The sequence below is a fragment of the Furipterus horrens genome, unplaced genomic scaffold, assembly GCF_987537825.1.
Source record: "Furipterus horrens unplaced genomic scaffold, mFurHor1.1.pri manual_scaffold_2, whole genome shotgun sequence".
NCBI lineage: Eukaryota > Metazoa > Chordata > Mammalia > Chiroptera > Furipteridae > Furipterus > Furipterus horrens.
This window is the reverse complement of record NW_028327172.1, coordinates 39981199-40004410: the sequence shown is the minus strand read 5'-3', so window position 1 is coordinate 40004410 and position 23212 is coordinate 39981199. Positions and strand designations below refer to the sequence as shown.

Here is a 23212-nt window from a genome sequence, read left to right as displayed (position 1 = left end):
ATTATTAGAAGTTATGCAGGATATTTAAAGTTGAGTGAGAATTCACCAAGCCAAGAAGGGAGGAGTGCTTAGAAAAGGCTTGTGGGCATGAAAGACTATGGGCTGTTCTCTGAAAGCCAAAGAGTTGGTGTTTGCGGGGGAAAGAGGTGGACAATGGTTATAAAAGAAGCAGGGACCAGGTAGCAAAGAGCTGTGATTACCAGATAAGGAAATCTGATTTTTGTTCTATGGGAATGGGGATACCCAGCCCCCAACATTCACACTCCTTCCTCCTGAATTTCATTTCCTTCTGATTGGTTCCATTAAAAAATACCATTTTCTTCCCTTTGGGGGACTACCGTTGGGCAGTGAACTGAGCACTCAGTGGAGGTGGTGTTTCTGATGCTGGGCTGCCAACAACTGTGGAGAGCAGGACCAATAAAATGGCATTGGTCCGATCAAGATAGCATAAAGTATATAAAACAAAGTAGAGTCCCTCATGTCAACTTAGATTCAAGAGGGAAACTACTTAAGTCACTCTAAACACATCTGGAAAGGGGACACACTTAAGATATCTACCCACGTGGTCAGAACAGACACGTCTGGCAAGGAGACAACACTAAGATATCTGCACATGTGATCAGAACAGCCATGTCTGCAGAACAGGACCACCCATAGATAGGCTTCTGCGGAAATTCCACTCTTGCCAGTAGGGGTGTCAGGCCATGTACCACCCATAGGCTCCTGGGAAAATTCCAAATTTGGTATCAGGGGTACCAAGACATTTACTGAAAAGACCCAGAAGGGTGGAGTACACCACTTTCAAGGTATAACTGAGGTAGGCTCCAGCCCACTGCTGAGACAGCTGAGTTCCACACACCAGAGTGCTGCTCTATGCCATGCTTATGTCCCTTAGAATCGGCCACTGGAGGCTCTGCCCTGCTGAACTGAGGACTTTCCCTGCCCTGCTGCCCACCTGGCTCCAGAGATCCTTCCTTGCAAGATGCTGACAAATCCTCTGTCCACCATGCTGTCTCCCAGACCTGCAGACTGAGACTCTGGGACTCAGGTTCATTGTCCCCCATTGATTGCTGTGTGTGTGCATGTGTGTGTGCATGCGTGCATGCGTGTGTGCATGTGTGTGTGTGTGTTGCAATTCTCTTAGATTGTTAAAGTAACAGTAGGATATTAATGCATGTTGATGTTCTACTTTGACTGAACCTACATTCAATGAAAGCTGAGTGAATAGCATAGTTACCCTGTATGACTCTTGTCTATTCCTTGGTGGCAGGCTGCTCAGCAGGCAGCTATCTGAGCAGCTACCTGGCTGACTTATAGGAAAGCCCATATCACGAACAGACACTCTTGACAACAACCTCTGGGGCAGGATGGTTCCCAGCACAGTGTGCACCAGTCTATACTTACAGATACAGTCTCTCTGGTTCTTTGCCAGCTCAAAACCAGGCCTGCATTCGCAGGCAACGCTGCCCCTTGGAGCCTCCTTGCAGATGTGACTACAGCCATGATTCTTATTCATGCAGCTCAGGCCCTCTGCAAAACAAAGCAGCACATGAGCCACAAACCTACCTACCTGCCTGCCTGCCTGTGACTCCAGCAGCCCCATATTTTAAAAGAATATGTTATTAAAATCAAGGCAGGTCAATGAACAGTGATATGAAAAATTTCTTGTTACCAAAGAGATAAGATGTCTCAATTCCCCTAAAACGGTAGGAGCCCCACCAAAAAACTGAAAAGAAAGCTTCCACCAGATCTCTGAGCATGGAATCAGAGCCTGCTGACCCCAGAACTTGTTACCAGTGCTGATCAGGAATGCGAAGAGGAGAGTGCCTCTAAGACACCCTGCAGGTAGACTGAAGAAGAATCCCAATGTTTTCACATAGTCTTGAAGATGATCTTCAGAAAATTTCCACCTTCCTCTCTATCCCCACCAAATCTACATTTGGGTGGGGACCGTGACTACTGTATTTTGGCACCACCATATGGACACCTGCCCAGGGACCTCTCTTTTATGACCAACCACTCCAGTTAGTCCCTGGGACCTTCTCTCAGCAAGCTTGGGGCACAAGCCTCTGATGACAACAAGAACATGATGACAAAGAGAACAGAAGGAGGACTCCTCCATGTGGTGTGCCTTGGCTGCTGTGTAATTCTTTTGGGTGTACTGTAAGTTTCATTAGGCCCAATCTTGTGGTAACCGTGGTGGGAAGGAGGACAGGTGGTTGTTTTCCTGGATGGTCTAACATACATGGAAATGACAGAGCCCTAGCAAAGTGTACGCCCATGTAGTTTGCCAGCATTGTGCCTCATCTCAAAACCCAGTGAGACCTTGATGCCTGCAGCGCTTTGAAGAAACTATTACCATATCCAAGAGTATTCTCAAAATGCCGGCTCTGTTCATGGTGCATTATTCATGTGACGCTTCTTCAAATGTGTGCAATGCGACTTTATAACATCTTTGAAAGTAGGGATTTTGTTCTCATTGGCTCCCTACTAACAAGACACTTTCTAATATTGGAAGAAACACTGTTTTATTTCTTTTTAAATATTTTATTTATTTACTTTTTAGAGAGAGGGGAAGGGAAGGAGAAAGAGAGAGAAACAGTGATGTGTGAGAGAAATGTTCATAGGTTGCCTCTCACACACCCCCACTGGGGACCTGGCATGCAACCCAGGCATGTGCCATGACCGGGAATTGAATCAGCAACTGGTGACCTTTTGGTTCCCAGGCTGGCACCCAATCCACTGCGCCATGCCAGTCAGGTCAAGAACACTGTTTTAAACATAAGTACAAAACATTTTCATTCAACTTCCTTAGAATCCCATACTGTTGTGTATTGTGCCCCTAAAACCTTAGCTGCTTGGTTCTAATGAAGTCAAAAGTCGCCTCTCTCCAATTCTACCACAGACCCATTGATCTATGCTGAACTGGAAAAATTGTTTTAATACAAACAGATGTCATTCCCATTTCAAAAGATAGCACAATAGTTAATACATCCCATACTCTCCTAAAACTATCTTGGTTTTATCTGACAGTTACGAGCTGTTTGAACTCCCGCACTCAATCTGCTGGAAGGTGCTGGGATTCATTCACCCATGCCAAGGGCTGCTGTCAATTACTGCAGAAAGAGGCTAGCACTGGATCAGTGGAAACCTGTCTTTGTTCTGACTGGTGATTTCTAAAGATGTTATTTTCTCCTGGTGCCGCAATGGCATAGGAGGCAAGAGATGCCTCCAGAAGCAATGTTCTGTCCTCCAGGGAAGGCACAGAGAGCTTTACATTTGTCCTTGAGTCAGCAGAGCATTTGAAATAACAGGTGCCAGGCCCTGGCTGGTATGGCTCAGTTCGTTGGAGCATCGTTTGATAGACTGAAAGGCTGCAGGTTTGATTCCCAGTCAGGGCACATGCTCAGGTTGCAGGTTCGATCCATGGTTGGGGCATGTAAGAGAGGCAACTGATTGATGTTTCTCTCTCACATTGATGTTTCTCCCTCTCCCTCCCTCTCTCTCTAAAAGCAATGGAAAAAAAAATGTCCTTGGGAGAGGATAAAAAACAAATTTAAAAAAATAACAGGTGCCAGGAGCATCTAGGGGTATGAATAACAGTGCCCCAAGAAAAAGCAGAGGTAGCACTTGCAAAGTACACTCCCCAAACAGGTCAGCTGCTTCTTTTTCTTCTTTTTCACTCTGTTTACAAGTCTGTTAAGACATATGCAAAGTGACCTTTCCTGCCTCAGAGCAATTCATTTATACAAGAAATATTTCGTAAGAACTGTGTGCCAGATGCCATGGAGAGACACAGAAAGTTGCCCCTGCTGTCACAGCAGATCAAGCTAGACCCAAACTTTCCAGGAGAAATGGAGGCTTAAATGGCTCTGGAGATGCTGAGGGCTTTTCAAGAGCTGACCCAAGGCTTTTCAAGCGGTGACCTGAAGCTTTTCAGTACCGTGACTCAAAACAAGGCTACTGCTACGCGAGGCAGATGGATCTAGTCCAAACTGGGAGTCCCCCGTCCATGGTCCTGGCTCCCCTAGAGACCAGCCTGGCAGTTGTGTTAAGGGTAGTCAGTTCACCAGGAGGGAGACAGCTCAAACACGTTAGAAATGCCCCCTTCCGGTGGTCTCCAGGCTCAGGATATCAATGAAAAATACTTCTGGAAAGCAAATAAAAATATGCCTTGCCAACAGGGCGAGAAACGTTGTACAAAGGGGGAAACAGGCCCCGCTGAGAGCACAGCCCCTTCCTCATGACCCTGACACCTTCCCCATGCTCTGAAAAGGCAGCAGGACAAACATCTAAAAATATTCTCAGCGCAGACAAAACAAAGGAGGAATGCTCATTTTGAGAGCCTGAGCACCCGTGAATAGGGACAAAGGCAGGCGGGGCACTGTCTCTCTCCAGCCTACCCCCATTACATGGGTGAAAACACACAGTCTCTGTCAGAGCTCTGGGGTCTCTAAGAATTTTTTTAAGAAGTCAATGGCTTGTGCTTTCCCTCAGAATCAGCTATTAGAATTCCCTATGATGCAGAACATCTAGTAAATGATTATTAAAAACAACTACACTAGAAAATACTAGCTTGCAGTGTTACCTTCCTTTAACCACTTTTTAAATATCAACTGTAGGTTTTAAAGTCTATTTTAATACAGTTTCTAAGGGTTTAATGTGCACGGCAGGGAGGAAACCCTATAGGAACACTGTTTAGGGATTGTTCTGCTGGAAGAGTTAAAACCCGGGTGGAAGGGGTCTCAGTTACAGAGCGCTATAATCTGTTGGCTCCTGCTGATGTGAATTTGCCAAGCCATCAGGTTGAAACACAACAGAAAATCACAGGGAGCGCTTCCAGACCACAACACAGATTCTTGGATTTTGGTTTTAGCTCCAGACAAATACATTCATTTTAAATACTCTTCAGGGGTTCCAAGAATGTCTGAATTGTGGAAAATTTAGAAAACACAGATTGTGGAAGGGAACTGCTTTTGTATTTATTTCTGTTATGAGGAGCCTGTGTCTCTAATGGGTCAAGGGGGCTTGTCGGAGGGGAAGAAGGGACCACTGCTCTGGAAGTGCAAGGCTAAGGGATGAGTGTGGCTTTGTGAGTGGATGGGATCCACACTGGGGGTGTGTGAGCAATGGCTTGACCTACGGGTCCCCCCCCACCCTCCCACTGCCAGAAAAGAAAGCAGAGTAACCTCTAGGAAAGCAGCTTTGAGCACCCAGAGGGGAGATGGCCTGAGACCAGATCACAGTGCTGCTGGCCTCTTCATTATGCCTCAGACCAGAGGCAGAGCGTGCCAAAGAGTCCAGAGAGACCGGCAGGAAAATGAACCCCAACCGCTACTCTATCAAGACTACATGAGACAGAGATGTGTGAACACCCTGCTCCAGCGCCCACAGGGAGCAGGCTGGGGAGGTGAGCGCCAGCGAACCCTCCACCCGGTGTTTTCTCTGACTATTCTTGGTACCCAAACAGGCTTTCTAGGTAGGTCTGAGGAAGGAGCCATCCGTCTCAGGAAATGAGGCAAAAACCATCTTCCACAAAGAAACCCTTGAAAAGGCACTGTAACCACAATTAAAATAATAGACCTACAAATCTGTGATTAAATAATAAAAGATCTTAAAATGGCCTCGTTCTTAAGTTATGAAAATGAATAAACAGCACATAAGGAGTTAATAGTCTAATATTTGGGGCATTTCTTTTGAAAACAGGCACAGGCAACCCTGGGAGAAGAAATGCAGCCACTAAAACGTGATTATTTGGCTCATGAAAGAGCAGAGAAAAATTATTAAAAGTACATCGTTCGGTGAAAAGTGTCTGAGTGGCCACATGGACTCAATGCCTCTCCCTCCCAAGAGTCCACTGAACTAATAGAGGAATTTTAAAAGGTATAAACTCAAAGCAGAGAGAAGAAAAAGAAGGTCATCAAAAGAGAAGAGTTCTCTGCAAATTTAGGGAGAAATGGTAAGTGGTGACATAGAGAGCCCAAGTCTGGGGAGGAGTCCCCTGCCCCCTCCCCACGCCTGCCCCTGCCACCCCTCACTCCAGCGGAGGAGGCTGAGAGTTCAAAAATGCAAAACATAGGGAAGGCCAGATCTAGCCTCCGGGTGCAAACAGGGCAAAGCTCTGGAAGTCTCCACAGGAGGGCTCCAGCCCTTCCCCACCCGCCCTGAGCAAGGAGCAGGCTTGCACTTGGTGCTGTGGTTTGCAGCACGTTTTTGAAAGACTTGGCAGGTTGTCCATTTCTCCTGTGATATCTAGTCATGTTTGAAATATACTCTATTTAAAGATTAGAATCAGAGAATGTGAGAGTCTGAAGAGACCTCAGAGCTCAGCCTCTTCTTTTGCCAGGTGAAGAAGGTGAAGCTCAAACAACCTGCCCACGGGTCCCCAGTAACAGAGTCTGGAACACTTTCTATAGCCCATACTTCCCTTCCACAGTCACTGAGGGTGGGGGAGTCTCAGAGGTGACCTTCCCCCACCCCCACGCCCCACCCACAGCAAAGCAAAGGTACCTTCTGAGCGGTGAATGCACGTGTGCTGATTGTCACTCAGGAAAAACCCCTCCTTGCAGTGGCACTTGTAGCTCCCCATGATGTTGACACAGGTATGCTGGCAGCCACCATTGTTCTCCAGGCACTCGTCCACATCTGGGGAGAGTGGGGGAAGGCTTAGCCTTTGCTTCTGTGACTGTTTCAAATACCCTGCCCAGCCCAGCAGCTCAGGGACTCCTACTAAGCAGATAAGCTTCCTTTTCCAGTCTCTGCATCACAGAAACTCCAAGAATGGAAACCAGTGGGACCCCCAGATGATTAACCAACCCTCATGGCTCAGGGGCCCACTTAAAAAAGGCCTTCCACATGCACACAAGATAATCAGTTCAGTAAATATTGATGGAACACCTTCTCCTTCCAAAGCAGTGAAACAGAAGAGTAAGATCAAATTCCTTCGCTCTAGAAGCATGCTCTTCAGGAGAGGGAATGAGACAAATGTACAAGAAATTATGAGATATGGTAAAAGGCGGCACAAAGGAAAGGGCGGTCACACCTGGTTGTGGGGTATCAGGATGGGTTTTATGGACAAGCTGACCGAAGGATGGGCCCTGCGGGACTCCTTCAGTCACAGATCAGGAAGAGGGATTCTAGGCAGGAGGAGTGTGAGCACTAGCGGGGAGGCTGGGGAGCACAGAGCCTGCTCAGATAATGTGGGTTGTTTCCCTGGGCTGCAGCCTGGGTACAAACAGGAGACAGAGCTGGGAAGATAGAATTGGGGTCACACTGCAAAGGACCTTGAGTAACAAGCAAAGAAGGTCCTGCTTCATTTGGGAGGCAGCTGGGAACCACTTGGAGCAAGGATGATGTGGTCAGACCCTCGTGTTGGGAAGAACAAGGCAGCAGCTGAGGGAAGGACAGGAGGAATGGGAAGCCTGGGAGTCTGGCTTCACCGAGTGTCTGAAGTAGCCACGCCCGGTGCTAGTGGGGGACTGGACCTGGGGCCTGGCAGTGGAGATGCCGAGGAACGAGGAAATAAATGAAGACTATGGATAATTCCTACAGGACGGGGAGCCAGTGGGCATGTGGCCGGGGGTCGGGGGGCAAGAAACATGGGCAAGAGCAGCACTGGGTACAGAGGTGGGGGTGGAAGTGTGGTTGGGCTGCCCCCGGTGGGGAGGTGACAGTGTGAGAGGCTGGCCTTCAGGCCCAGGTCCAGTGGGCAATAGGTAACCTGCCCCTGGCGTGGTAAAGACAGCTCTGAAAACCATTTGTGATGGCCTGATCTGTGAACGTACCTGAGAAAGCCAAAGGCAGGAGTGTGGGAAGGGCTAGAGGGGAGCAGAAAGGGGACACCAGAGGTAGAATTGAGGAAAGTGCAGGGGCAGGAGGAGGTAGAGGAGACAGCAGGAGCCCCAGAGAAGGGGCCATCAGAAACACAGCAGAGGAGGTACCTCCCCAGTGCCACACCCCCAGGGTGGTGTGAGGGGACTTCACATGGCTTACTGCCTTGCGTCCTCAAAATTTTTTTTTTTTAATTTGTACCTTTTAACCCCTAAGAATCTTTTACTTATTCATCTCCACCAGACTGCAAACTCCTTGAGGACCAAGCTTTGTGTTTTACCTGGCACAGCCCCGGAACCTACAGCTGCACCCGAGCGGCTCAAAGCGTGAACTAGCAAGCAGGAGAGCACAGCATCACCAGGGCCAAAGAAGAGGAAACTTCCAGAAAAATCGCAGACATGGCAGAGGCTCAAGAAGAAGGCTGATAAAAAAGCAATTTATCTTCTGCAGCCTGATTTCCCATGTGCCTATCACTAGCTCCTGGGCACATCCGTAACACGAAAATTCACATTTAAATATCTGTTATCTGGTTTCAAGCTTCAGATCTTACAGTCATTGGTCTTCCCACACTATCGAGCAGATGCCTTTCTAAACTGATGGGACTCGAGCCATCCCCTAAAGCCTAACAAACTTGCCCTTTTTTGTGCCAAAGGGTGAAGGGAGCACATTTCAGAGGGTGTGCCACCTGGAACACACCTGGCCTAGGTGTTCCTCAGTGAGGACTCATGGTGCCCCAGAGAGATCTGCCTCCCTGAACACCAAATCCTGGGTTGCTTTTGGGTACAGGTGTGCTCCACTCGGAGCCGCCACCCCCACCCCACGTTTAACCACTATTCCTTTTCTCCAGAGCAATTAGAAATGAGTCATTAACTTAGGCGACGCACTCTGACTGAATTAATACAAAGTGTGTGCGTTCACACGCACACACGTACAGATCACTAAGTCATTGAGTTTCTCCAGACTGTAAAACAGTATTTTACAACCCTGGCTGCAGTTTAGAACCCCGCGCGGCCTGGACCCACCTCCTGAGACCTAATAGAAGAGGTCTTGGATGGGACCCTAGGCCATGGTGTTGTTTCAAACTTCCTAAGTGCGTTCACTGTGCAGCTGGAGTGGAGAACCACTGCCACAAGACGGAAGAGCTCTGTCCTGCTTCCAGGCCTCAGTAAATAGAAACTGAATTCAGGTGGGGCAAGTGGCATGGAAGAGCTGCATTTCATTTTTCAGACTCCCAGGCATTCAGATCTTGGAAGACTCTGGGGTTAGTGCCAGAGCTAAGTGGTGTTTGTACTTTGTAGATTCTGGCTAATGTATTTGTGGCTAGTGTGTGGTTATGGGGGCCAAAGAGAGGTGGGGGCTCTCCCCAGAGAACACAGGAAACTGCCACTCCTGAGAAGTCCTGGCTCTGGGCTTCTTTCTGGTCACAAAATGCTTCAGTCCCTTCAAGTCTAACTGGCAGAGAAGCCTCTATGCATGCTGGTCCTGCCCTTCTTACTGTACGTACCACTTTATTTTCTCAAGGATTTTTAAAAAAGAATCCTTAGCCCGTTCAGATAGTCAGCAGATGCTCCAGGTTTTTCTGAAAGGCAGATCTTTGCTACCAAACCCACAAAGAGACCCCCAAGGACAGGAAATGGAGAGAGTCTGCTGAAAAAAATGTGTTAGTGGCCAGGCAAGGAGTTTTAGCCCTTGAGTTAGGGACTGCCAAGAGCGGTGTTTACATTGGTTTCTTATGCCAGGAATGAAAGAACTTAGAAATAGCAAGCAATTGGACCGGGTCGAGAGTTGGATAGTCTTAGAGGATGCAGGACACAGGTGTTTGTGGTCTGTTTGCATTTTAAAGCTGGTGCCATCAGTTGTACGGGAGGACGTCATGGGAGACAGATGGTATCAGATTCCTTTGACACTGATGACCCTTCATGTGGCTGACCCACTGATGTCCACGTGGTTGACCAAAGGGCAACTTAAGCCAGGCCCTGACTCTGTGCTCCCTTACAGTGGGAAGAGCCACTTGATCAAATGCTTTCAGATCAGTGTAAAAGTCATGGATAAGTATGGGCAGAACATGTGTTTTTTGTGAAGTATTTTCCTTTGGGACTCACTCCTCATGTGACCTTTATCCACTTCAGTGTCACCTGGAGCCTCTTCCTGATGTAAACTCTGCCCTTTCCTGTCTGTGAGGTCAGGCCTTGGGATAGACCACTTGGCTTGATTGAGGGCCAGAGAATCACTAAGCCCTTTTCGGACTTCCTAGGCCATCAGTTCCACAAAAGGGCACATTAGAGTGACAATCCTGAGGGCAGCAATACATTGAGATTAATGAAAAACTAAAAAAAAAAAAAAATCACTTTTAGTAATCTGTTGGGAAGCATACAGTATGTTTATGTGGGGGGTTGGTTGTTGATTTTTATTTTGTTTTTACCATTTGCTGGGGGGAATCTCACATTTCCCTTTGATCTACCAGCAGTGGCATTTTGTGGATTGGTCTCTGATGGCAGACCCTGTCATCACAGTTGTGCTCAAACCCATAGCCTGGGAGAAGTGTCAGCTTCCAAAGAACAAGAAGCCACACCGACTGACTGGGAGTTAAGAACCAGGGCCAGGGTTGGGTGGGGTGGATTTATATTAAGAATGATCACAATAAAAACTAAAACACTTTGCCTGGTTTTCTGTCAGAGAATGTGATTTCTAGGGGGTAGAAAACACAAGTCTCTGAGTCTCTGATCTCCTTTTTGTTTTAATGAGTATTTCATCAAAGGAAAAACAGGGTGTGGTGCCAGAAGATAAAGGAGAATTGCCATTTCCAACCGTTTTCCTTACCAAGACAATTATGTCCATCATGAGCCAACATGAAGCCATCAAAACAAGTGCAGCGATAATTGCCTGGAATATTCAAACAGTCATGGACACAGCCTCCTTTGAGTTCATTTTCACATTCATCAATGTCTGAGAAATAAAAGAGAAGTAAACCAGACAGATGCTATTTCTTTAGCATGAAAAAATGTACATTTACCTTTTAACCAGTCATCGACTTCTAGGGCTCTACCCTGAAGAGACATCTCCAACAACCAGAAAATAAGTAGACAAAGGATTATTCACTGCAGCATTTGTAATTAGAAAATACTAAAAACAACCTAAGTTCCCCATACACAGCAGAGGTTTGAAGAATTATGGTATATTTATTCAATGAAATTCTAAGTCGCTGTTAAAAAAAACAATGAATAAGATCTCTGTGAACTGATTTGTAGTGATTTCTAGGATATACTATTAAGTAAAAGAAAAATGCAAAAGAGCATCTATGGTATGTTATATTTCTGTAAAAAGTAAGGGAATAAAAAAATAAAAAACATACACATGAAATTCCAACATGCTTTTTTATTTCCTTTCTTTTTTTCTTTTTTTTTTGGCAGAACTTAATAAGATTATCCTAAAGTTTATATGGAAATGCAAAGACTCAGAAGAACCAAAACAATTTTGAAAAAGAAAAATTAGAAGACTTTCACTTATTATATAGTTACAGTCATCAAGACAGTGTGTGGTATGGCATAAAGTCAGACATACAGATCAACAGAACAGAACAGAGAGCCCAGAAATAAACCCTTATATTTATGCTTACCTGATTTTAGACAAAAGTGCTTAGACAATTTTTCAGGAGAAATAATAGTCTTTTCAATAAATGGTGCTGAGACTTAGATATCCATATGCAAAAGATTAATTTGGGCTCTTACCTTATACCACATACAAAAATCAACTCAAAATGGATCAGAGACCTAAACATAAGAGCTAAAACTATAAAGCTTTTTAAGAAAAAATATACAGCTTTAATAAGAGAATGTTTGAGACCTTGAGTTAGGTAAAAGTTTCCTAGATACAACACCAAACACAAAATCCATAAATTAAAAAACTGATAAATTGCACTTGATCAAAATTAAAGACTTTTGCACTTCAAAAGACAGCATTAAGGAAATGAAGATAGGCCACAGATCAGTAGAAAATAATTGCAAATCACATGTCTTATCATCGTCGTCGTCGTCGGCAGCCGTCCGTCTCGAGAGACGATGGTGTAGCTTCTTAAGAGTCTATCTGCACCGCCGAGAATGGTTGTGCAGTCCGACTCGGGAGTGACACGGTATCTGTCTCCTCCCGTGTTGAATCGACATCTTGCGATGACGCTGGAGTGTCCTCTCCAGTGGAGCTGAAGCTACAGAGCCTGGGCAGGGTGATATGGAGGGTCTGCTGTTGCCCATGCAGCAGACCCCCCTTCTCTTCGCAGCTGAAGGATCCAAGGGAAAGACGGAGTCAATACAGCTTGGCTTCAGGTGCACCGCAGGAGTTGCCGGTGTTGACTACAACGTCAAACCGCCTTAGGGACTCCGGCTCCGGATTTTCTGTCGGGGTTTACTCTCTTAGCCTTTCCCCTGAAGAGGTATGCCGCAAGGCAGCGGAGGTTTTTTGGAATCAGAGTTTTCCTTCTCTGACGTGCCCTGACTGGAAGATTGAACCAGCAACACTTAGCTCGCAGGCCGACGCTCAACCCACTGAGCCAAACCAGCCAGGGTTACATGTCTTATACAGCACTTATAAAGAACTCTCATAACTCAATAATAAAACAACTCAATTTTAGAATAGGCAAAGATTTGAATAGGTATTTTACCAAAGAAGATATATTGAATGACTAATAAGCACATGAAAAGATGCTCAAAATCATTAATTATTAGGGTAATTCAAATTAAAGCTACAATGAGATGCCATTCACACTCACTAGATTAGTTATAATTAAAAAGACAGGCAATGACAAACATTGGCAGGGATATGGAGAAATAGGAACCCTCACACAATGAAATGATAATATAAGATGGCAAAGCCACTTTGGAAAACAACTTGGCAGTTCCTCAAAAAGGCTGAACATAAATTTACCATATAATCCAGAAACCCTACTCCTAGCCACATACCCAAGAGAAAGTTATGTCCACACAAGGACTTGCAGGTTAATATTCATAGCAACAGTACTTATAATAGCCCAAAAGTAGAAGTAACCCAAATATCTATCAACTGGTGAATGTATATCCAACATACAAAATATGTATATCTATACAATGGAATTCTATTCAACAATTAAAAGGAATGAAATGCCAACAAAGGCTACAACATAGATGAACCTCAAAAACATTATGCTATGTGAAGAAAGACAAATGCAAAAGACCACATATATTGTATGATTCCATGTATATAAAATGTCCAGAAAAGGCAAATCTATAGAGACAGAAAATAGATTAGTGGTTGCCTGGAGTTGGGGCTGGGAACAAAGATTAACTGTACATGAGCATGAGGGATTTGACTGAGATGAGGAAAACATTTGAAAACTATATTATATAATAGTTGTACAAGTCAGCTAATTTATCCAAAATTATTGATTTGTACACTTTCTTAGAATTGGTGAATTTTATAGTATGCAAATTATAACATTAAAGTAGTTAAAATACAATACACATTTAGCTGCTTATTTGTGTAAAAGAAATGTAGGAAGGATAAAACAAACTACAGAGATCATAGTGTGTAGGAAAAGGGGTGGAAAGAAGGAGAAATTGGAACAGGGTAGGGAGAAAAGGAGGAGGGAGTAACTCTTCTCTGAGTTTATGTATTGCTTTGACTCTCAGAACCATAACGATATGTTACATACACACGTGAATATATACATACCTACATACAAATGTACATACAATTAACCAGGAAGCAGGGGTAAGGTGAAGGGAGGAATGAAAAATGGAATACAGACTTCTGGTCAAGATGGAGGCAGAGATAAACATGGCTTGCCTCCTCACACAACCACAGCAAAAATTACAACTAGACTACAAAACAAATATCATCCAGAATTGTCAGAAAATCAAGCTGTACGAAAGTCCAACAACCAAGGAATTAAAGAAGCCACATTCATCCAGACAGGCCACGCTACAAAGACAGGAAGCCAAAGCAGCTCTACCTAATACACAGAAACAAACATGAAATGGAGATAAGCAATCTATCAGATGCAAAGTTGAAAACACTGATTATAAGGATGCTCAAGGAACTCATCGGGTACTTCTACCGCATGAAAAAGACCCAGACAGAAATGAAGGTTATAGAGAACCATAAGTGGAGAGGATGAAGAAGAGAATCAGATCAATGATTTGGAATGTAAGGAAGAAAAACATTCCATCAAAGCAGCAAGAAGAAAAAAGAATTTAAAAAATGAGGATAAGCTAAGAAGCCACTGGGGCATCTTCAATCATACCAACATCAGAATCATAGGGGTGCTGGAAGGAGAAGAGAAAGATCAAGAAATTAAAAACTTATTTGAAAAAATGATAGTCAATTAATATTTGACAGAGGAAGCAAGCACATACAATGGGCTAAAGGCAACTTATTCAATAAGTGGTGCTGGGAAAATTGGACAGATACGTGCAGAAAAATGAAACTTCACCACCTTCTTACACCACACACAAGAATAAATATAAAATGGATCAAAGACTTAAATGTTAGACCTGAAACCACAGAAATCCTATAAGAAATCATAGGCATCAAGATCTCAGACATTGCTCATTGCAATTTTTATCAGATATATCCCCCTGGCAAGGGAAACAAAAGAAAAAATAAACAAATGGGACTACATCAAACTAAAAAGTTTTTGCACAGCAAAAGAAATCATCAACAAAATAAAAAGATAACCCACAGATTGGGAGAACATATTTGCCAATACATCTGATAAGGGGTTAACATCCAAAATGTATAAAGTACTTACAAAACTCAACACCAAAAAAACAAACAACCCAATTAAAAAATGGACAAAGGACCTGAATAGATATTTCTCCAAAGAGGACATACAGATGGCCAATAGACATATGAAAAGATGCTCAATGTTACTTACCATCAGAGAAACACAAATTAAATCCACAATGAGATATAATCTCACACCTGTCAGAATGGCTATCATCAATAAATCAATAAACAACAAGTGATGGTGAGGATGTGGAGAAAGGGGAACACATTTGCACTGTTGGTGGGAATGCAGATTGGTGCAGCGACTATGCAAAGCATTATGGAGATACCTCAAAAAATTAAAAATGGATCTGCCTTTTGCCCCAAGGATCTCACTTCTCAAAATATATCTGAAAGAACCCCACACACTAATTCAGAAGAACATAAGCACTCCTATGTTTATGGCAGCATTATTTACAATCACCAAGATATGGAAGCAGCCCAAGTGTCCATCAATAGATGAGTGGATGAAACAACTATGGGACATTTACACAGTGGAATACTACTTGTCTGTAAAAAATAAGAAAATTTTACTCTTTGTGACAGTATGGATGGACCCAGAGAACATTATGCTAAGTGAAATAAGCCAGTCATAGCAAATACAATGTGATTTCACTCATATGTGGACTCTAATGAACAAACTGAACCAACAAGCAAAACGGAGACAGACTCATAGATAGAGAGCAGATGACAGCTAGTTGTGGGAGACAGATTAGGCAGTGGAGGGATTGAGCAAAAACGAAAAAGGACCATGGACAATAGTGTGGTGATTGCTGCGGGGAGGGAGGTATAAAGGGACTAAACAGTATTGGAAAAAAATACAATAAAGATTAAATTTTTAAAAAGAAAAAAGAATGAAAGAAAACTTCCCTAATTTCATGAAATAGACTATATGTCCAGGAAGCACAGAGTCCCAAACAAGAGGAATCCAAAGAGAACCACACCAAGACACATCATAATTAAAATGCCAAAAGTTAAAAATAAAGAGAGAATCTTAAAAGCAGCAAGAAAAAAGAAGAGAGTTACTTACAAAGGCATTCCCTAAGACTGTCAGCTGATTTCTCAAAAGAAACTTTTCATGCAAGAAGGGACTGGCAAGCAGTACCAAAGTGATGAAAAGCAAGGACCTACAAGCAAGATTACCCTATCCAGCAAAGCTGTCATTTGGAATGGAAGGGCAGACGAAGTGCTTCCCAGACAAGGTAAAGCTAAAGGAGTTCATCATCACCAAGCCACTATTATATGAAATGTTACTTAAGAAAAAGAAGACTAAAACTATGAACATTAAAATGGCAATAAATTCACAACTATCAACAACTGAATCTAAAAAAACAAACTAAGTGAACAATCAGAACAGGAACAGATTCATAGGTATGGAGATCATTTGGAGGGTTATCAGCTGGGAAGGGGAAGGGGGAGAAATGGGGAAAAGTTTCGGGGATTAAGAAGTACAAATTGGTAGGTACAAAATAGACAGCGGGATGTTAAGAACAGTATATGAAATGCAGAAGCCAAAGAACTTATTTGCATGACCCAAGGACATAAACTAAGAAGGAGGATTGCTGGAGGGAGTGAAAGGTACTGGGTGGAGGGGGGCAAAGGGGGAAAAATTGGGACAACTGAAATAATAATCAATAAAATATATTAAAAATGGGATACAAATAGAAACAAGTGAATATACTGTATTATAAATGAATAATATAACCACATTGAAGGGAATGGGGAAGAAAAGTATTAGCCTAAGTAATTGAAAAACAATATCTTGTCTTGCTGTTTTAAGGTTAAAAACAAAAACAGTTGTATACAAATACAGTACTCTAATTACTCACAGGGTTATAAATTGGTAATTTTGTAAGTACTTCATTTGTATACTAGGACTGAACAAACAGGTAAACATATTGCAGATAATGAGAGCCAAGTTTCTCACTGTTGGAGAAAGAAGTTATTAATAAGCAAAGAGGGAGGTTAGAATGAACCTCGTAGTATTGCTGAGGAATCCAAAGTATCAGTGTAATTCACAATAGATGATAGATAGATAGATAGATAGATAGATGATAGATAGATAGGTAGGTAGAATAAATAGATATGTGTATGTATTTTCTAGCTCTGTCTATTGAGAGGACCTAGGAATAATCACCCCAGTAACAATGAAAACATCAAATATCCAGATATTTTTTTCTATACACCATTTTCCAATAAAAGGAACCATGGCTCCTTGGACAAGTAGTTGATTCCAGGTTGGGGAGGAGAAAATAAAAGATGAGTCTGGAGCATCTTGTGTACCAGAAAATAAGGAATTTCTCACAAAGAGGGCAGGGGCATGTAAAAAGGACACAGGAGTCAATGTGATGGAGCTCCCAATGGCTAAAGCTTAAACAACTTGAGTCAAAAATAAATAACAATACATATAATTAAATGAATACACATGAATACATACTGGTAATAAACATATAAATCAATGCATCAATATATGGGGAGAAGGAATGTTCCTTACAGAAGAATCCCAGTTTAATAGATGTATAAGGAACAAGGGAAATACAAAATTACCAAGAAGTACACAACACAGTAATAATTGTTGCAGGCAAGATCCACAGTTGGATGCTAAAATCAGGGAGCAAAGACTTGAGAAGAAACAGGATATTAGCATAGGCCCCCAAACAAGAATCTATTGGAAGAGAAAAAATACTAATTGCAGTGGAGAAAGCCCAGAATAGACAGTCATAACCAGGTGATTAGTGTTAACATCCCCAGTTCACATGTTGACATCATGTGTCCCCCATGTGATGCACAACAGCTCTTCCACAGCACCTTTGTCAAAAGCTTTACGTCTGTGTTACTACAAATGCATAACCTCAGATTTATCACAAGAAAACATAGCCAATTCTCTTATCTTTTCAATTCCTGCCATATCAATTCTTACATGAAAAAACATGAGGCAAAATGAAAGAACAGAACAGTACTCATCAAAAGTGTCCTTGTCGCCTGACCAGTGTGGCTCAGTGGGTTGGGCGTCATCCCGCAAAGCAAAGGGCCCCTGGTTTGATTCCCGGTCAGGGCACATGCTTGTGTTGCCGGCTGGGACAAAAGGCAATCAACCAATGATGTTTCTCTCCCTCCCTGCCCCTCTCTCTAAAAATAAATAAATCAAATATTTAAAAAAAATGTTTTTAAAAGTGTCCTTGTCATGGAAGACCAGGAGAGACCGAGGAACTGGCACAAATTGGAGGTGACAAAGGAGAAAAAAGATAAATGTAATGTGGGACTTTAAGACGGATCCTGAGGGTCCAGGAGAAGAGCATTAAAAAAAAACTGATGAAATTTTAATAAGGTCTATAGTTTAGTTAATAACACTGTGAAAATGTCAGTTTCCTTGTTTTGATACTGCGTTATGGTTGCATAAGCTGTTAATATCTGGGGGGTAACATAAGTGAAGGGCACATATAAATTCTGCACTATTTTTGCAAACTTTCTGAAGCTTAAAATAATTTTTAAGTGAAAAGTTTTTTAAAATACAGCTCCTATACAAAGGCCAAGTTTAGATTCATCTTTATTAAACTTAATTCAGTTCCCTAAACTGAGAAGGAAGGACCATATAATGAATACTGATCACTGAAACATCCCCTCCCCAAAGTCTGGGATATAAGCAAAGATCATGTAGAATAAAATATCTTTTATTTAAAGCCACTTATGAATCACATTATTTTGCAGATAATGAGAGCCAAGTTTCTAACTGTTGGAGAAGGAAGTTATTAATAAGCAAAAAGGAGGTCAGAATGAATCTGGTGGTATTGCTGTGGAATCCAAAGTATCAGTGTAATTCATGATTGATTGATTGATTGATAGATAGATAGATAGATAGATAGAGAAATAAATAGAGATATGTATGTATTTTCTAACTCTATTCAGGGCCCATCTGCAACATTTTGGCAGAAGAAACTTTGTAGAGGATAAAATTATGTCACTCTGTGTAAACCCAGTTCTCATCCTAAATGTAGACAGGAGCAAATAATACTGTGGGTTGGACCTAAGAGGTTTAAAAACTAATAAGCCAGGAAACACATATAAAGGAGTTAAACCTTTGAGTCTGCAATCCTACTACTTCTGGACTCCTGGACCAAGAAATTCAAACTAAACAGGGACGTTACTTGCTCATGAGATTTATAAATACTACAAGTATTCAAAGCAAATGTTCCTAGGGTTTTAGTCTAAAATGCAAAGAATATATGCTCTTTGTTAATGATGATTATCTGTGGATAAAGGAAGAGGAGGGTCTTAAATTTTCCATTTTTTACATTTTGTTGATTTTTTATAAGCAAATTAAATATAAATATATATATATATATAAAAGCAACAATGCCAGTGAATTGTTAGTTATTTTAAACTACATAGTAGACTTTTCAACTGTTCGTAATTCAATTTTATTTGCAATATGTCAAACCCAACAGCTTAGAATAAGGAAACTCTTGTCACTTGCTACTTCAACATCATTTACTAAATAATGTACTTTACCCAAAAGAAACCATGGCATGGCTGCTGCCCCCATAGAGGACACAGTGACTAGAGGACACAGTGAAAAATTAAACAATTTCCCCCAGTCAGAGTACCAATATGTATGAATTCCAGTACGGTAAGTAAAATATCTAATATGGTAAGGGTGTGGTATGGAAGAGATGTTTCTGGCTTCCTTTGACATAGGGCAAATAGAGAGATGGTTGTCTGTCTCTGGAAAAATATGAACTTGGAGAAACAGAAGGGCTTTATGGATAGACCACCAACCCCACTTGCTGTGAACCTGATCAGTAGTATGCCTCCTCTGAGGGAAGAGGCAGTAGTCTTACTCCTCAGCAAAAAGGAAACCATAAACATTAGGATTTCTCACCCAACCAAAGGGGGACACCAGGAGGCTGAGTGAATCAAAGAGATGCAGGGCCAGGGACAGAGCTAGAGTGGAGACCTGACTTTCCTTTACCCTCAGGCTCATTGTGTGATCATAGCCACAAGTCCCTTTCCCAATTCCCCTGGGCCTCAGTGTTCTCATCTGTAAAATGAAGGATGGAATTGGCTCAGAGCTCCCTGAAAAGCCCTGCCAACTCCAACATGTTATGATTTCCATCCTCAGGAACAGCCTCCTCCTGTAAGGGTCCAATCTGCAACTAGTTCCAAACTTCAGAGTTCATGACACTGAGCTAAACCCCTAGTGGCCCAGAACTCAAAATGGCAGAGTATAGACTTGAGGCTCCCGGAACTGGAGCTCTAACAGCTTAAAATATCTTGCACACATCTTTCCAGGGTGAACTTGCAGCTCCAAATGGGGCAGACCCTTGGTGTAGCTCTAAGACTTGGCAGGTCATAATGCCAACCTACCCAGAGCCATGGACAAGATGGAGCCTCCAGAGTATGCATGGGAGGGCAGAGCCTGGCACTCAGCCTCCAGACAGAAGGTGCAAACTGTCCCAGGGAAGAGCAGGGCCTGCCCTGCTTGGCAGGCAGGGCCCTCCTGATCAACATAACACAGCTGTTGACTTTCTGTCCCCAAACTGAGTGATATTAAAGATACCAAAACACCTTTTACTTTTTAGAAGCTAAAAAGGACAGGTCAGACCCAGGTAAAACTGTATAGTCAGCTCCAAGGAAGACCTGATGTTTTCAGTTCTTTAAGGATCTGAAATTCATTTCAGAGAGTGGGCAATATGACTCAGGGGAAGGGGCAGTACTTTTGCCAACATAAGTGGCCACTACAAAAGCGCAGGGGGTGGGGATCTTCCCTTGCTGGCCCACCCACCACTGGTCCCCAAGACACTTACCCTCACACTGCCTGCCCTCCCCTTGGTAGCCAGGCTTGCAGGAGCACTTGTAGGAGGTGAGTGTGTTCTGACACAAGGCATTGGTGTGGCAGTCATCCAGCCCTTGGGCACACTCATCCACATCTGCAAAAGAGCACAGCAGCTCTGCTATGGTGCCCAAGCCCTGTGTGACCTGACCTTGGCCACTCTCTAGCATCATCTCCCACCAGCCCACTCCACGTCACTCCTCACTAGCTCAACTGCTTGGGAACCCATGGGATGAACCATACCACTTCCAGTAGCAGTTCTAGGAACACTCTGACTGGCATACTCCCCACCCATTCTAAATGCCTTCAAGACACAGCTCAGGTCCACCTCCTCCAGGAAGCCTGCCATGACCCCTGAGTATAGGTGAGGTGTCCCCCCAAGTCTGCTTCTGTATTTATCTCCTCTTGTAGCATGTATCACACAGGGATGTCACTTTTTCCTGCCTGTCTCCCCCTCTAGAAGGTGTCTTGATTACAGACTGGGCCTGTGTCCCTGTTGCCTGGCACACGTAGGCAATGCCTGCTGAAAGAAAGATCAAGAAGGAAAAAAAGCTCCGAAAACTGAGCGGTGCCTGTCAGCTTTCTCTTGCCGTATGGGGAAAAGGCGTGCCCTGGGCTCTGAGCACACCATCCTGAGCTCTCAGATGGTGCCAAGAGGGGAATGGTAACCACCCCTTCACTACTGCTCACCCTCTCAACCTGGACACCAGCCTCGGCAGAACTATTTCCTGGGTTGACGCCAATCCAGGATGTTAATTAAAAACAAAAGTTTTGAAAGTATTGCAAGTCCAATTCGAGTGCTTATCTACGTCTGCCCCAAAGCCAGGCTAGGCTGGTTGCTGCTTACGGGTATTCCCAGATCCTCAAGCAGCGGCTGTTCAGCAAATAGAAAAATCTCCGGAGCCGACCCTGAAGCCATCAACACTTCCCGGCCCCTAAAATGAGCAGGAACAACGCTGCTACTATCTAAAGATGTCCCCTGGCGGAGGCCCTCAGTTTCCCCATCTAGACGAAGAGTAGCTGGACCCCGAGGCTCCAATGCCTTCCTCCCTGCTCAGCAGGGGAAAGTCTAACCAGCGCTCTCCAGGGATCCCGGGAGGCAGGGACGGGCAGGAACTGTCATCAGCACCGGGTCCGAGGCCGGCCACGGCACCCAGGCCCTGGGCCTCTAGCCCCGGTGGAGGTGGCGCCTTGGCCTGGCCAGCGGGTGAGGGCTCCACGGGAGCGGGGGCCACGCGAGGCTCCGGCAGCCCAGCCCGCGGCCCGGCCCACGCGCTCGCGGTGACCCTGCTCGGGGCCCAGGACGCCCTCCCCGGCGCTGGCCCGCCTGCCAGGTGCGCCCCACGCCGGACACTCACCCTCCGGGCCGGGCAGGACGGCTGCCGTCAGCAGCAGCGGGAGCAGCAGCGGCAGCAGCGCCCGGGCCGCCCCCGGACAGCCGCGGCCCGCGACCCCCATGGAAGGCGCGGCGGCTGCGGGCAGAGGCTGAGGCGCGCGGGCGGCGAGCACGGCAGCAGCTCCGGGAGGTGTGTGCGGGCGCCCTGCCCGCCGCGCTCCGACACCCCCGGTCTGGCCCCGCCCGGCCCCCGAGCCCCGGCCTCATTTTCACACGGTCCTCCCCGGCCGGGGGCGGGAGGCGCGAGGGCAGTGCCGCCCCTCCTGGCCCCTTCCCTTCCCCCTCAATCGGGGCTCAGGGGGCGCGGCCACGGTGGCCCGAGGGCGGCTGTCAGCCCGCCGGGGACGGGCCTCCTCCCCCACGCAGGCCCCGCGCCGAGCCCGCTGCTCCCGCACTCCTGTCCCGCTCCAGCCCTCAGCCTCTGGCTCTGCCGTGCGCAGTGTCCTGCAGCTTGACCCAATTCCGCTTGTGAGCACAAACAGCCCCTCAAGCCTGAAATATTCGGACATGGGGCACCCAGAAAGTATCCTGGGAGGCTGAGTCCTGTAGTCCCCAAACCCCAAACCCACCTACGGGCCTTCCCGCCTCTCCACTTGGGAGGGGCAAGTGTGGGTGGAGGGGGGCGGGTGAGTCCGCAGACATCTGGCCCCCAGGAGAACTCGGTGAAGAGTGTGACCCCAGCTTCCTTGCTCACCTCAGAACGCCCTCTGCACCTTTCTCATTCTACTTAACTCAGGCCCTCTGTTGCCCATCCACAGCCCTCTGAAGGCAGTGGCCCACCCACCTGTCCCACCTTGGAGCCGCTGAGGCTGCAGGGGCACACTCCTGGGCCCAGGATCACAGCAGAAAACGTTCACTTCACTGAGAACAAGTTAAAGGTATCTTCAGGGCAGCCTGAAAGGTGAAGGAAAGGGTGCTAGAGGTCAAGGGTGAGCTACAAGGGACAAGAGAGAGCCCCAATTTTGCCTAGGGCGCAGGTGGTATCTATGACCACCCAAACTCATAAACATCAGGTCTGACCAGCTGCAAATACAGGGAGTGCCTGTCACCTGGCCCTCGAAGCAAGACATCCTTATAAGGGAACACACTGTACAGGGCCTTCCCACACCACCCTAGGCACAGATGGCTGGAGCACACACCACTTAGCGTCACTCCAGGAACAAATGTAGCAACAATTCCTAGAGGCAACAAGCGCCATACTCAGGGATTTTGATGTTCTTTGAGCTTCTTTGTATTTACCAAGTTTTCTCCTGTGAATATATGCATGTATACATGTACATGCCTATGTATCTATATTCATACCTCTATGTGTCTGTATCTATAGCTACCTATTCATTCTTTTGATAATAGGGAAAAAATTA

The 23212-nt window shown here is 44.9% G+C and overlaps 1 protein-coding gene across 5 annotated transcripts in view; it reads right to left on the bottom strand.

The window, feature by feature from the left end:
* The window catches only part of SCUBE2 (signal peptide, CUB domain and EGF like domain containing 2), a 68235-nt gene extending 46298 nt beyond the window's left edge, over positions 1–21937 (bottom strand). For all 5 annotated transcript variants that reach the window (XM_090264151.1, XM_090264157.1, XM_090264160.1 and 2 more), the window contains exons 1-5: positions 21814–21937; positions 20430–20552; positions 10651–10776; positions 6511–6645; positions 1405–1530 (exon numbers count right to left, since the gene is read on the bottom strand). In XM_090264151.1, the coding sequence (XP_090120277.1) occupies positions 1405–1530; positions 6511–6645; positions 10651–10776; positions 20430–20552; positions 21814–21913 (610 nt within the window). In that variant the 5' untranslated portion in view covers positions 21914–21937. The remainder of the gene's footprint in view (positions 1–1404; positions 1531–6510; positions 6646–10650; positions 10777–20429; positions 20553–21813) is intronic.
* Positions 21938–23212: the final 1275 nt, after the last annotated feature.